This window comes from Astatotilapia calliptera, chromosome 14 (assembly GCF_964374335.1).
Source record: "Astatotilapia calliptera chromosome 14, fAstCal68.1, whole genome shotgun sequence".
NCBI classification, from domain to species: Eukaryota; Metazoa; Chordata; class Actinopteri; order Cichliformes; family Cichlidae; genus Astatotilapia; species Astatotilapia calliptera.
In genome coordinates, this window is record NC_137435.1 from 32,517,778 (window position 1) to 32,532,365 (window position 14,588).

Here is a 14,588-nt window from a genome sequence, read left to right on the forward strand (position 1 = left end):
ACCTACTTTGAACTACTTCAAAATAAAGAAAATAGCTTAAGTGCAGTGACCAGAGTTTGCCAACAGATGGCAACACTTGTATTTATTTCTAGACATTTAAAAATCCACTTTCATTAAGCAACATAAGGACTCTGTCATGCATAGTATCCCCACATGAAAACTGCTACAGCCATCATGATGAGAGCGTTGACGTCCACTGTGTTCTTCCACACTGGGTCCTCACTGATGTCGGGCATCTGCACCGGTTCCTCAGGTTCTTCTTCGTCATTGGTCGGGGAGGAACTGCCACCCTGGCCAAAGAACCGTTTGATAAGTTGGCAGATCCCAGACTGCTCTTCCTCTTCAGCCACTGAAAGGGAGAAATAGTTTGTAAGCTGCTTTAGTGAGTGTTTCTTTTGCTTTTCTCCATCACTGCGATTTCACTTTGTTTCTTACCTGCATCGCTTTTATTCTCCCTCATCCTCCTGCTGGCCTCTCTCCTGGCCCTCCTCCCTTTTTCCTCTTGCTCCCAGTCCAGATCTTTTCTCTCCTCTTTGGAATGACGAAGGCTGAACACCAGACGATGAAGCTGGAAGGCATGTTTTTGTCATAAGCATTTGATAAATAAGGCCTTATTTTGGCCCTCAGTGAATCAGTGCTGTGTAAATCACTTACATGCTGGTCATCTATTGGCTCGCTGCAGCAACTGACCAGCAACACAAGCGCTGAGGTACAGAAGAAGAGGATAATGGCAAAGTGGAGGTAATGGATCCCACACACCAGGTAAGGGCAGCTGGAGGGGAAAATACAGCTGCCGGTACCAAACCAGAACTCAAGCAACATCCGACACAAACCCATCAGCAGACCACAAATCAGGCCCCAGAAGGCACCCTGCAAGTGGAGGAAGATGAGTGTTATGTCATATAACTGTGACTACACCTGGTGTTTCATCGCTGTAATGTTGGCAGACGATGTCTCACCGTTTCATTGACCCTCTTAACAAACACAGCCAGGAGGAAGACGGCGGCGATAGGGGGAGCCAGATAGCTGGAGACGGACTGGATGTAATCAAACAGCTGACCGCTCTGTGCCGCCTGCACCACCGGGATCCAGCAGATACTGACAGCTACAATACACAGAACCCAGACTCTAAAGACCAGAGAAAATATGAGAGTTTGGTAAATCAGTCCATATCAGTTCAGTTTTATAAACCTCTGCTGTTTATATTACTTTCCTAGGAAAGGAAATGAAGAACTTCTCGTATGACGTCTTCAGCAAAGTGTAATTCTTTAAAACTCTACTGCTTGTTATTTAACAAAAGTTTCTGAGTCCAAGAAAAGGACCTCTCTTTGGTTATGCTGGTTTTCTGTAACATTGAGTGTTACAGAAAGCATGCTGCACTGTACCTGCCTACGACGATGAGCTCACGCTCAGTGGCCTGTGGTCTGATACGGGTCCAGATGTCCATGGTGAACAAAGTGCTGCTGCTGTTAAAGATGGAGGCCAAAGAGGACATGAGAGCAGCCAGCATCACAGCCAGCATCAGACCGCGCAAACCTGGACAAAAGCGTGACAGGAAGCAGAGCAGGGGTCATGTAAGGCAAAAATAACCATCTTTTTTTTTTTTTTAAATGTAGCCAATAATTGTGTCCTTACCATCCGGCATTATTGATATCACCAGTTTAGGATAAGCTATATTGGAGCAGCCCACCTCAGTCCCACAAATGTTCTTGCAGAGTTCAGGGACCACACAGCCAACCTCATCTATAAAAACACACACACACAACGTTCAGACACATCACCTGCCTACAGCAAGTCAAGCTTACAAGCGAGAGTTCAAAAAGCTTAATGGAATTATGGTCTTGGATTTGAGATGAGTCACTTTTGACGATTCGGTCTCAAAAGAGCCAGGCAGGTTCATAAGGATGCAGTGTGCACCTGCCACTACTAGTGTAGCCCACAGACCTGGGTAGAGAATCCTGCTGATCATGCCGGGGAACACCATGAGGAACATGGGCAGCAGTTTGAGGTAGCCGCACATGATGCAGCCGGCCTTCACGTCTGTGATGCTGCGAGCTGCGAGGCACCGCTGTACAATCACCTGGAGAAAGACACAGACTAACGATATGTGCCTAAAGGTTCAGACATTTGCTTTAAAGTAGCAACTGTTAATGCAGTAATTCTGCATCTTATGGGCCTTATTAGTGTAACACAGCATGTGAGGATGCTTTACTGGGGGGCAAATGAAATACTGGTTTGCTAATGTGTTTTTCTTTCATCCTTCACCAGCTAGACTATTTTTCTGTATTGTTGCACTCCATTGGTTCCTCCTCCTCCTCCTCCTTGAGGACAGGCGCCCTTGTACCAGGTTATCAGCTTGACTTCAGTGTATCGTAAAGACAGTTACAGCAGTGTATGTGCGCTGCAGCTGGCTCCACAGTGTAGCGATTTACACATTCGACTAACAAGCGAAAGATTCTGGGTGGAGACATGAATCCCTTTGGGGTAATGCCAGGAAGGGAATAAGACTGTGAATAAAAGAGCTGCCCAAAGTAGGTTCTTCTGTGAGCTGCAGTAAGCCTCTCTGAGTCAGCGGTAGTGTCCGCTGACTGCATAAACAGAGAAGTTGAGAGAAAGGCTACAAAGTTTGTCTTTAACTATTGATTTTTAAGAACTAAATTACTAATACTGGTAAAGCGTGCCATTTAAAGTTGTAACTCTGACAACATATGTTGCTGTATTTCACCTTTTATGGTAGTTGAAGCTGTTAGAAACTGGCTGAACTCCCTGGCTCCCCAAACCAAAGTGCTTCCACTGATATAAAAGTCACCTGATCTGTACACCAGTACCAGATGCCCCCTATTGGAATCCCAATCAGCACCCCGGGCCAGGGCAGGTCCCCTGCAGCTGGGTCTCTCAGCAGGTTGAAGGCATCCGCTCTGGGGGTGTAGCAGTGGGGGGAGATGTTGTAGCGGTGGGGTTCCAGGGAGGTGAAATTAAGCGGCGTGGCGGAGCTGTATTTATTAAGCAGAGCGCTGTAGCCCCCGACTTTAGCAAATGCTAGAGGTGAGAAGGAGAAAGCATGAGGATAATTTGTGCTAGGACCCCTCCCTCTAAGGCTGATGATGCTTAAAACACACTCAATTTCCCAAAATCTCAAACAGGACTCTTGCTTGTGTGTGTAAGCGTGTTGTGTTTTTACTGTTCAATAGTCCAGAACTCTCTTGTTGTGTCAAACTGATATCCTAACTGAAGACATGAGTCAGCTGCTGAAGCAGCACTAACTGCTCAGAGGATTAGTTAATATTCTACACCAGTACTAGACTGTGATTTCAAGACGTTTTAGTAAAGAATGGTTGTAGAGTCAGCAAAAGGTGTGGTGGGGTTGCATGTCTGCACTGTCAGCAAACTGTACACCTCTACTGTAATGAAGTCAATGATTGCAGACCCTGGTTAACGTCTTTCCTGTTGTTGTGAAACTGCTGGGGACCCAGGTGTGACCCGCGTGTTGTGTCGTGCTGCAAAGATTGGACTCACAGAAGCCGGTAAGGACAAAGGCCCCAGCAATGATGACAAAAGTCTGAACTGTGTCGGTGTACATCAGCGCAGCCAGCCCACCTGGTAAGACACACACGCACACGCACACACACACACACACACACACACACACACACACACACACACACTGAACTACACTGATATGGAAAAAATCTCTGCAATATTTTGTCAACGTAAAGTTGTCAAGAAATCAGAATATAGGACCCTGATACCCTGATATTATTTTTTTAGTCTAATGGGGCGAATTTTAGTATCACTGCATTCTGCAAAAGACCTTTCATTAAACTCTCTCTGCGCTGTGGTTGCACTCATCTTTTAAACTCTGTAAGCCAGAGCTTATCCTACAAACTACAAGTTCCCACATCCAAGGTCTCCCTGGTGATATCACTATAGCAACGTAATAGTTATATGGTTTCACATGTGTAAAGTTAGTGGAGTAGACCTTAAATAAATAACTATTTCATCCCCTGCTAAATTTGGAAGTTTGCTAACTTGTAAAGAAATGAATGGTCTCTAATTTTTATGGTAGTTTCATTTTAATGGAGAGAGACAGAATATCAACTCAAAATAGATTTAAAAAATTTAATAAATGTTAAAAATTGATTCGCATGTTTTTGAGTGAAAAAAATATTTGTCTTGTCTTGGTAGCCGGGGATCGGTCCGCCAGGGCCTCCGCTCCTGGCCGCCGTCCGACTCACATTGCACCCAACCCCTACAGTGCCTCCTGCGGGTGGTGGACCTGCAGGAAGATGGGCCCACATCCCTTTTTCGGGCTGTGCCCGGCTGGACCCCATGGACTAAGGCCCGGCCACCAGACACTCGCCCTCGGGCACCCTCCCTGGGCCTGGCTCCAGGGTGGGGCCCCGGTAACCCTGCTCCCTCGATAGTCTTTTCATACGGGTCTTCTGAATCGCTCATTGTCTGGTCCCTCACCCAGGACCAATTTGCCATGGGAGACCCTACCAGGGGGCAAAAGCCCCCAGACAACATAGCCCCTGGGAACCCTGGAACACACAAACCCCTCCACCAAGATAAGGTAGTGATTCGCGGTTTTCGTCCTGGTCGCGGAACACTGGACTAGCTCTTTATCCACTCAAGGATACTCGAGGGCGCATGGGAGTTTGCCCAACCAGTCTACATGTGTTGTGTGGACTTGGAGAAGGCATTCGACCGTGTCCCTCGGGGGGTCCTGTGGGGGGTGCTCCGGGAGGCCCATTGCTACGGGCCATTCAGTCCTTATACGACCGTTGCAAGAGCTTGGTTCGCATTGCCGGCAATAAGTCGGACTCGTTCCTGGTGGGTGATGGGCTCCGCCAGGGCTCCCCTTTGTCACTGATTCTGTTCATAATTTTTATGGACAGAATTTCTAGGTGTAGCCAAGTGGCGGAGGGCTTTCACTTTGGTGGTCTCAGGATCTCATCTCTGCTTTTCGCAGATGATGTGGTCCTGTTGGCTTCATCAGGTGATGGCCTACAGCTTGCCTTGGAACGGTGCGCAGCCGAGTGTGAAGTGGTGGGAATGAGAATTGGCACCTCCAAATCTGAGGAAATGGTCCTCAGCCGGAAAAGGGTGAGGTGCCCACTCTGGGTCAGGGACGAGACCCTGCCCCAAGTGGAGGAGTTTGAGTATCTCGGGGTCTTGTTCACGAGTGATGGGAGAAGGGAGCCGGAGATCGACAGACAGATTGGTGCTGTGGCTGCAGTGATGCGGACGCTGTACCGGTCTGTTGTGGTGAAGAGAGAGCTGAGCATAAAAGCGAAGCTCTCAATTTACCGGTCGATCTACGTCCCTACCCTCACCTATGGCCACGAGCTGTGGGTAGTGACCGAAAGAACGCGATCGCGGATACAAGTGACAGAAATGAGCTTCCTCCGAAGGGTGGCTGGCCTCTCCCTTAGAGATAGGGTGAGAAGTTCGGCCATTCGGGAGGGGCTCAGAGTAGAGCAGCTGCTCCTCCACATCGAAAGGAGCCAGTTGAGGTGGTTCGGGCATCTGACAAGGATGCCCCCTGGGCGCCTCCTGGACGAGGTTTTCCGGGCATGTCCCACCGGGAGGAGGCCCCGGGGCAGACCCAGGACACGCTGGGGAGATTATATCTCTTGGCTGGCCTGGAAACGCCTTGGTGTGCCCCCGGATAAGCTGGAGGAGGTGGCTGGGGAGAGGGAAGTCTGGGCTTCTCTGCTTGGGCTGCTGCCCCCGCGACCCAGCCTCGGATAAGCGGAAGAAATGGATATTTGATCCCCAAGCAAAACAGGACTTAGTACAGCATGAAGAGACCCTTGTTGTCGAACACGTCTCTTATACTTGGTCACCAGGTTGGCTCACATCTCAGCAGGGTCCACTCCTCTTTACGGAAACTCTCTAAATCGTTTTGGCTTCTTGGCTGCTGCTTGGCCACTCAAAGTTTCATGTGGCTCCACAGATTTTCTACAGGATTGAGGTCTGGAGATATGCAAAGTCACTACCTTTCAATGGACTGAAGTCATCTTGTACCCTTAGCAGAAAAACAGTCCCCAAGCATTGATGTTTCCCCCTCTATGCTTGACTGTGAGGATGGTTTTCTTTGGGTCATACTCAGCATTTCTCTTCCTACAAATATGGTGGGTTGAGTTGATGCCAAAGAGTAGTGTTACTGATGGTATTTTTAGTGACTGTGGTCCCAGCTGCCTTCAGATTATTAACAAGCTCCTACCATAGAGTTTTGTGTTGTTGTGGAATTTTCTATTAAAAAAGTCTACAACAAGGTCAGCTGTGGTCAAGCTACACTGCTCAAAAAATAAAATAAAATAAAGGGAACATTTAAACAACACTATGTAACTCCAAGTCAGTTACACTTCTGTGAAATCAAAATGTCCACTTAGGAAGCAACACTGATTGACAATCAGTTCCACATGCTGTTATGCAAAAGTACAGACAACAGTTGGAAATTATAGGCAATTAGCAAGACATCCCCAATAAAGGTGGTGACCACAGACCACTTCACAGTACCTATGCTTTCTGGCTGATGTTTTGGTCACTTTTGAATGCTGGCGGTGATTTATCTCTAGTGGTAGCATGAGATGGAGTCTACAACCCACATAAGTGGCTCAGGTAGTACAGGTCATTCAGGATGGCACATCAATGCGAGCTGTGGCAAGAAGGTTTGCTGTGTCTGTCAGCGTAGTGTCCAGAGCATGGAAGTGCTACCAGGAGACAGGCCAGTACATCAGGAGACATGGAGGAGGGCAACAAACCAGGAGCAGGACCGCTATCTCCACCTTTGTCAAGGAGGAACAGGAGGAGCATTCCCAGACCTCTGCAAAATCACCTCCAGCAGGCCAGAAATGTGCATTTGCTCAAACGGTCAGAAATGACTCCATGAGGGTAGCATCAGGGTCCAACGACCACAGGTGGGGGTTGTGCTTAGAACCCAACATCGTGCAAGTCGTTTGGCATTTGCCAGAGAACACCAAGATTGGCAACTTCACCACTGGCGCCCTGTGCTCTTCAAAGATGAAAGCAGGTTCACATTGAGCACATGTGACAGAGTCTGGAGATGCCATGGAAAACATTCTGCTGCCTGCAACATCTTCCAGCATGACCAGACCAAAACAAAAGGCTATACAAACCTCTACAATGAAATCCTAAGCACCTAAATCTAAATGTAAGAAAAAATTAGAATTTTCCCCGTTACAGTGTTGATCCACCTCCTTTCTCGTGATCTATCCCTGACATCCTTTTACAACTCTTTGGTCTTGTCTGTCTTTGGTCTAGGCTGTCCATATGGTGATGGACAGCCAAATCTCTAGAAGCCATAATTCTGGCTGGGTTGTAGGGGATCAAATACTTATTTCATGTACTGTATAGATCAGGGGTGGGGAACTCCAGGCCTCAAGGCAGGTGTCCTGCACTTTTTGGACATCACCCTGGGTCAACACACCTGAATCAAATGATTAGTTCATTACCAGGCCTCTGGAGAACTTCAAGACTTGTTGAGGAGGTAATTTAGCCATTTAAATCAGCTGTGTTGGATCAAGGACGCATCTAAAACCTGCAGGACAGCGGCCCTTGAGGCCTGGAGTTCCCCCACCCCTGGTATAGATCCTACCATACCTGTAACAGTGTACAAAGCTGTTATTAACAGAAGGGCGATGACAGCCACGTAGATATTCCATCCTAACGCCTGCTGGATAAACACTGCTCCTGAAAACATATCCACCTGGAGAGAGACAGAGATTGAATGAAGAGAGAAATACACACAATAGGGACAGTTTTTTAAAACACGTGTGCACTAATGGGATCACTTACTGAGATCTTAGTCAAAATGTACAGTAACAGTGAGATAACTGACAGGTAGAGGCTGATTCTGGTCCCACCAAACCTCTTCTTCAGGTACTGAGGCATCGTGATCACCTGCCACAGCACAACATCTCATCACACCAGTGAATGGCTACACTTTATGATGCCTGAAATACAGCACAGGCTGAACTTCTTACCCCGGCTGTGAGGTAGACAGGTACAAACAGCCAGCCGAGCAGCAGCACGATAAACAGAGCCTGGCACATAAAAACGAACAACACACAAAAACACGCGACATATTTAGACCTTCTTCCAGTCACTTGTTGTCATTTACAGTGTGTCTAATGTAGGCAAATAAGGTGACTGTTACACTCCACTCAAACCCTCCAACGGCGATGCCGCCAGCCGCCCCGGTGCCTGCCAAACCAACAAAGTGACCACTGCCGATGTTGCTGGCAAACAGAGACGCACCAACCTGCAAAAACCACACGAGATGCCGATCCAGCAAAATTACAGGAGCTTTTAATAAATAACTGATCATTAAATTAATTAAACTGGCATTTCAAAGGCTTAAAATCACGAAAATTATTGAATATTTGGTCATTTTTGCCACGAAGGTGTTGAGAGGGAGAGAGAGAAAATTTGAGATCTGGCACTACATAAAAAACATATACTAATTAATGCAATCAAATGAATTTTGATGCCCCGGACTTCTGCTTCGGGATCTGTACATACACTTGATGCATTACTCGACTCTTCCTCCGCACAAAATGGACTGGTTACTCCAGTCAGAGGCACTATCACAGGAAAAGGCGAAAGAGATCTATGAAGCACGCAGAAAACGTAACAGTAAAACGCAACACTGACACTGCAAGTAAGACAAGAGAAACTATTTCAATGTGAATTTGTGATTGTTACAAGTGAAACAGCAAAACCAATAAATATTCTCTTCACTGCTGTTTATTTCTATGAGATCATTAGAGGTGTTAAACTTTAAACTTCATATGTTTAAACATTACAGGTTCCTCAGTACTGTAACGTAATAACTGTGCTTCATTTGGTGTTGTTACTAGGATGTGACTCAGCAGTTATATATACAGTACTGTGCTAAAGTTTTGAGATACCCTTTATTTCTTTATATATTTGCTAAGAAAATGGAAAAACATGCAAACATAGAAACAATATATAAGCTAAAAACAGAGTTTCTATCCAGGTATGCTTTTACTATACTGGCAGTGTGTTTGTGATCATTGTCATTCTGAAAAATCAGTTATTTTCCAAATGGTTTTGGATGTTGGTTTAAACTCTGACGATATTATTCGTGTTAATAATTCCCTAAAACCACTCACAGAAAGCCAGCTCCAAACCACGACAGTGCCTCCATCATGCCTTGCAGATGAGTGTAGACACTCACTGTTCAGAGATATACTGTACGTCTCTGATAGGTCAAATCAAATCAAATCAAATCACTTTTATTGTCACATCACATGTGCAGGTACATTGGTACAGCACATGTGAGTGAAATTCTTGTGTGCGAGCTTCACAACCCATATGGAAAAGAAATAGTAAAAACTTATATGTGATTAAGTAAATCATATAAGGCTTACATGATTTACTCATGAAAGTGGCCACTTTCTCATTACTTTCATACATTGTTTTAGTAAGTATCCAAAACATACAAGTTTCATTATATAATTTTTCAAGGGCTCTTATATCTGTTTTCACTCTTATATGCTTTTCATACAAGTTTCACACAAGACAGATACAAACTTTATAAGATTTATATATATCTTTTCCATATGGGAAGCAACAGAGTTGTGCAAAATACAAAGAAGGTTAAAGAAATGCAAACAAACGGTGTGCTTTATGACAGGCTGCTAGTAACAAAATGCCTAAATATACAAAAGTGGTTCCTCTCTTGAGTAAAGCGTCTTTTTTATGCTTCATAGATTCATATTTTAGTAGGACTGTACTGAAAATGAGCGGGGGGGGGGGGGGGGGGGGGGGGGGGAAACAGCCAGTATATTTAAAAAACTTTTAAAGACCTTCAGAAAACTTGGAAGAAAAATATCCAGAAACGTGGCTCAAGACTTTTGCACAGTTCTGTATAAAACCTATTCCTTCAACAGAGTATCTGTATAACACTTAGAGCTTACTTTGAATAAAATAATCAGTGAAAACATGGAGCTTAGAAACTCAGAACATAACCTGCTCCAGATCAGTTTGTGATGAGCAGAAGTTTCCATGGTGCTCTAGCCAGAGAAAGAGAGCCACTTCATTAATCTCACCTTTTTGCACAACCTTCAGGCCAAAAAATACAACTGAATGAGAGAGAATGCAACAGGAAAAGAAAAATGGACACATTCAGACATACAAATGTTTTCAGGTCAAAATGCAAATAGTTTGTGGCGCATTTTCAATTTCAGAACTGATGATGTTCGGTTGAAGCCTCATATTCAGAAATTTAGCATTTTTCAATGCAGGAGTGTGTGCTCATTCACAATCACTCACATTTATGGGGGATTATTATTTGATATACTGATCATGTTTTAAGATACTGCAAAAAGATTCTATGCAGATTCAATATTTAAAAATCCAATAACGATAGTATCGTTTTTATGTATTGGCTATTTATACACCGCCTTTGGATAAACCGCAAAGTATAGCACAATTGTTTTAAAATTACTTCAAACTTTGGTATTTCTGTGCAGCGCCTATTACTGGCTGATGAATACAGTGAAGATATTAAGCCAATAACAGTTTAAAGTGTACATTTATTGTGTATCTACTGAACTCACCGGCCACCAGGTCATGGTACGACCGGCCAAGAAATATCCCCCAACTGTCCCACGATTGGTCCGAAACATGGACTGGAACATGGAAAAGTGCGTAAACATCAAAGATGATCAGAATAATCAGGAATTCTCTAAGGCACACTTACCCAGACGCCAACACTTATCACCACAATGAAATATCCAACAATGATGGAGATGTCTGCTGGATTGCTGATGGTCACCTTGTCTGCCATTGCTCCACTTGTACCTAAAAACACTCTAAAACTTGACTTGATATGATTCCTTAGAGGAAACCTGCTTTGGGTTTACCTGCAACTTTTCTTCAAGTAAAGCTTTTTTTAAAGTCTTGTCATCTACAAAAAAATAAAAATACACCTACATTTCTGCATCAACTTGACTACAAAGATGAGCAGCAGTTAGGCAGCAAAGTTGGGGCGACTGGTCTAAGTGAGAGCTCTGGTCACTTTTGACAATGGGCAGATTCAGCAGTTTATTTATTAGAGTAATTATTAACACTAAACCATGAAAAACATGCCTTGAGTTAAGTAGCTCCACTGGATTGAATTAATATTTTACATGCACAATTACCCACTTTATGCATGTCCTGCATCTTTTATTCCCACAACAACCCGTAATGTTACCAGTAAAGATGGGTACTTTTCCTTATTTTGGTCAACGGTTCACTAAACAATGATAAAAATATGATTATTGCAAATCATTGTGACCAAGTCAACATAAAAGGTTCTGGCATGTCAAAAAAGTCACAGTCACAAAACACAAAAGCAAAAAAGTCCTTTATTCATTTGATAGCACTGCTTCCATTGAAGCATCCATTTGCCTTCCAGTTCACAAATGTCATTAAGTAATACAAATTAGGGCAGCTTCTTTGAATGGGCGCACGGCATGTGAGCCCTGGATGTGTGCGAAAAGCTTGTGTAGAACACATTTACGCTTCAGCATAGAAAACATGCATGCGTACAGTCACTTTTCACATGTCACACAAGCTGTAAGCACACCGAGGGAGAGGAAATCAGTTCGTCTGACATTTCCGGGGTGACAGCTCAGAGCAAGTCAGGGGAAATAATTAACAGGCAGTGTAGTGTGGAGTTTTCTGGAAACACAAAACAAACAAAGAAACCCTCACTGGTCAGACACACACTGGTATGAATTCTTCCATATCAAATGTCTAAAATGGCAAACCGTGAGCAGAGACCATTACGGTCTCATCATGAGAGACTCGCATTACCAGCTCTTCCGTGAAACTTCAACACCACCTGAGGGAGAAGAGAAAGCTGCCAATCTACTGGCGGTCATATTTCAGCTAATGGCAGTGGCTCAGTGAAAGGCAGGAAGAAGCAAAAGTGAAACATCGGGTGCATAAGTTTTTGTGGAATGGCATTTTTTTTTGTAGTTTTGCTTCAGCACAGTACTAGAGTGGATTTTAAACCATCAACGTGATTAAAGTGCAGATTTCCAGCTACAACTCAAGGGGTTTAATAAAAGTATTGCATTAAATGTTTAGGAATTACAGCTGCTTTTATACGCAGTTCCCCATTTCCAGAGGCTCAAAAGTAACTGGACAACTGACTTAAAAAGCAGGGTTATGGCAGTTGATGTGGTTCCATGACTAATTAAAAGGAAAAAAAAAAAGTTAGGAGTGAACAAATTCAACAATCTGAACCAGCAACACCAAAAGGCCTGAAAGAACCCAGAAGACAACTTAAGTTCATGTTGAATTATTTCCATGATTAAGCAAAACAACTTCACAACATCTAATCAAGTCAAGGCCACTCATGAGGAGTTTTGTGTATGAAGAGACCTCTCCATGAATGGAAATACAGAAGGTTTTCAACAAGTTGTGAACCACTGGTTATGCTCAACAACTACAAAGTCAGACTGGACATCATCTAAAAGAGCCTGGTTAACCAGGATGAACTTCCGAGATTAACAGCTCACCACATTATATGAAAAACATGGAGGCAGCGTTATGGTATTGGCATGTATGGCTTGGCAGTGAAACTGGGCGACTCATCATTATAGCTCATGTGACTGCTAACAGAAGCAGCAGGATGACCTATGACGTGTATAGAGCTGTACTCTCTGCCCAGACAAATACAGAAGAACTGATGGGACCGTGCAAACGGATAATGAGCCAAAGCAAACTGCAAAGGCAACTCAAGACATCCTAAAGGCAAAGAAATGGGATGTTCTTGAAAGGCAGAGCATCTCAAAGGAGGAAATACAGCATTGGTTCTCCATGAGTTCTAGACTTTAAGAAGTCATTGACTGCAAAGGATTTTATCCAAGTATTAAAAAAAAAAACTATCATTACACTCAGACACAATATACACCTTGAATTAAAGCTGAAAGTCTGCACTTCAAGAGTGGTAAGTGGTGCAGTGATTAGCCTCACGGCAAAAAGGTCCTGGGTTCAAATCCAATCTGTGGCCTTTCTGTGTGTGCATGTTCTTCCAGTATCTGTGTGGGTTCCCTCCGGATACTCTGTCTTCCTCCCACAGTTCAAAGGTTAACTGGTGTCCTTTTTTTTTTTTTTTAAATAGCCTGTAGATGTGAAAGGTTGTCTGTCTATGTGTCAGCCCTGCAATAGACTGAATTTGCATCCAGGGTGTACTGCACCTCTTCACCTATGACAGCTAGGATTGGCTCCAGCCCAACCGCAACCCTGAATTTGATAAGTGACAGAAAATGATCCACTGTGGTGTTGTACAAACTTACGGCAAAGAAGGTGACAAATATATTAAAATTTTGTCATTTCCCAAAAACATATGGAATCCCCTGTACCAACAAAGCACTTGGAATAATTCTTATCCAAACTGGACTGATTATCAGCAGTGAAGAGGAAAAGGGAATCCTGAAACTCAGCTCACGTCCATGTATTTAACAAATATAAAGCAAGAATAAATTAGAGTAAGCAAAGTATCATTTAGTATGCACTACATAAAATAAAGACCACAGTATTTAATGGGGATGCACAGCCTAGGAAGTCACTATGGCCACTAGAAATAACTTGCTGCCTGTGAAGCGAGCTGGGAAAATTGGAGAAATTCCACTTTTCCAACCTTGAAGGAGAAACTATTAGCGCAACATTTTCAACTGGAACGATAAGAGGACGGTTTGACTTTGGATTCTGAAATTATTTATCAGTGGAAAGTGGAGAAAAGCGGATTTAGAATGAAACAAAACAAAACCTGACCGTGACCTAATCTCTGTGGCATCTGAATAATTATTAGTGCGTTTTAGAGTCACAGCAGATCATTTCTGAGCAGACCTACAGGACATCCAGGAAGTGCAGTCTCAACACAAATGTTTAGAAACAACAAAAGACTTAAAATACTTTAAAAAAATAAATAAATAAGGTGCAATGCTACTCAATGTGTGTTTAGATAGTCCATAACCTCCATGCCAAGTACATTCAAAGTCCTACAGCTGAAGCTTCACGTGTCTGCTGAATCAAGCAGAGACTGAACTGGCTTCAAGATGGAGGGAAGATATGTAACAGAGTCTAGACACAAGGATACTGAAGGTCAAATTCTAAGAGGGGTTTAGATATCACATTAACTACTCACTGAATGTGTTAATACAGTCTTTCATTTTTTCCGTTTCTCCCACTCGAGTGTTTTCTAACCAAAACACTTTTAAAGGGGACATATTGTTCTCTTCATTACTTTCTGGAATACATGTACTGGTTACAATGTGACCTGGGGCCCGTTCTTCGTACCTCGCTAAGTAAGTTAGCTGGATTTGATTGTTGACGATTTCGCGTGATCTTGGATCGTTCGGTTCCCCGAAGCTCATCCGGGACTTGCTGCCATAGCTATCACGTCTTGTTTTTGTTTTCCTATTCCTATTCTGGGCAGCCACTCAGAAGAAAGCTGGCGTAAAGTGGGCGGAGCTAAAAGAGTCTAGGTTCATACAGGGAGTGACTTGAAGGGTTGCTCAAAGCTTAGTGTAAAGGAT

At 43.8% G+C, this 14,588-nt stretch overlaps 1 protein-coding gene across 1 annotated transcript; it reads right to left on the reverse strand.

Annotated features, from left to right (window-relative positions):
* Positions 1-41: 41 nt before the first annotated feature.
* Positions 42-11,048, reverse strand: slc5a2 (solute carrier family 5 member 2). The gene is made up of 15 exons (XM_026191821.2): positions 10,757-11,048; positions 10,614-10,685; positions 8,186-8,290; positions 8,013-8,072; positions 7,825-7,929; positions 7,630-7,735; positions 3,517-3,597; positions 2,810-3,039; positions 1,945-2,080; positions 1,636-1,743; positions 1,386-1,536; positions 960-1,128; positions 655-870; positions 436-568; positions 42-349 (listed from the first exon to the last, which is right to left on the reverse strand). The coding sequence occupies exons 1-15, from the start codon at positions 10,841-10,843 to the stop codon at positions 135-137; spliced, it is 1,974 nt and encodes a 657-aa protein (XP_026047606.2). The 5' UTR covers positions 10,844-11,048; the 3' UTR covers positions 42-134.
* Positions 11,049-14,588: the final 3,540 nt, after the last annotated feature.

Bases quoted from the DNA above. Each gene is read 5' to 3' on its own strand.
- slc5a2 (XM_026191821.2), bottom strand. From the start codon at position 10,843: ATGGCAGACAAGGTGACCATCAGCAATCCAGCAGACATCTCCATCATT. The intron at 8,291-10,613 runs GTGAGTTCAGTA...TGGTTTTTGCAG, and splicing joins GTACCATGACCTGGTGGCCG to GTTGGTGCGTCTCTGTTTGC. The intron at 1,129-1,385 runs GTACAGTGCAGC...TCTGGTCTTTAG, and splicing joins GAGCTCATCGTCGTAGGCAG to AGTCTGGGTTCTGTGTATTG.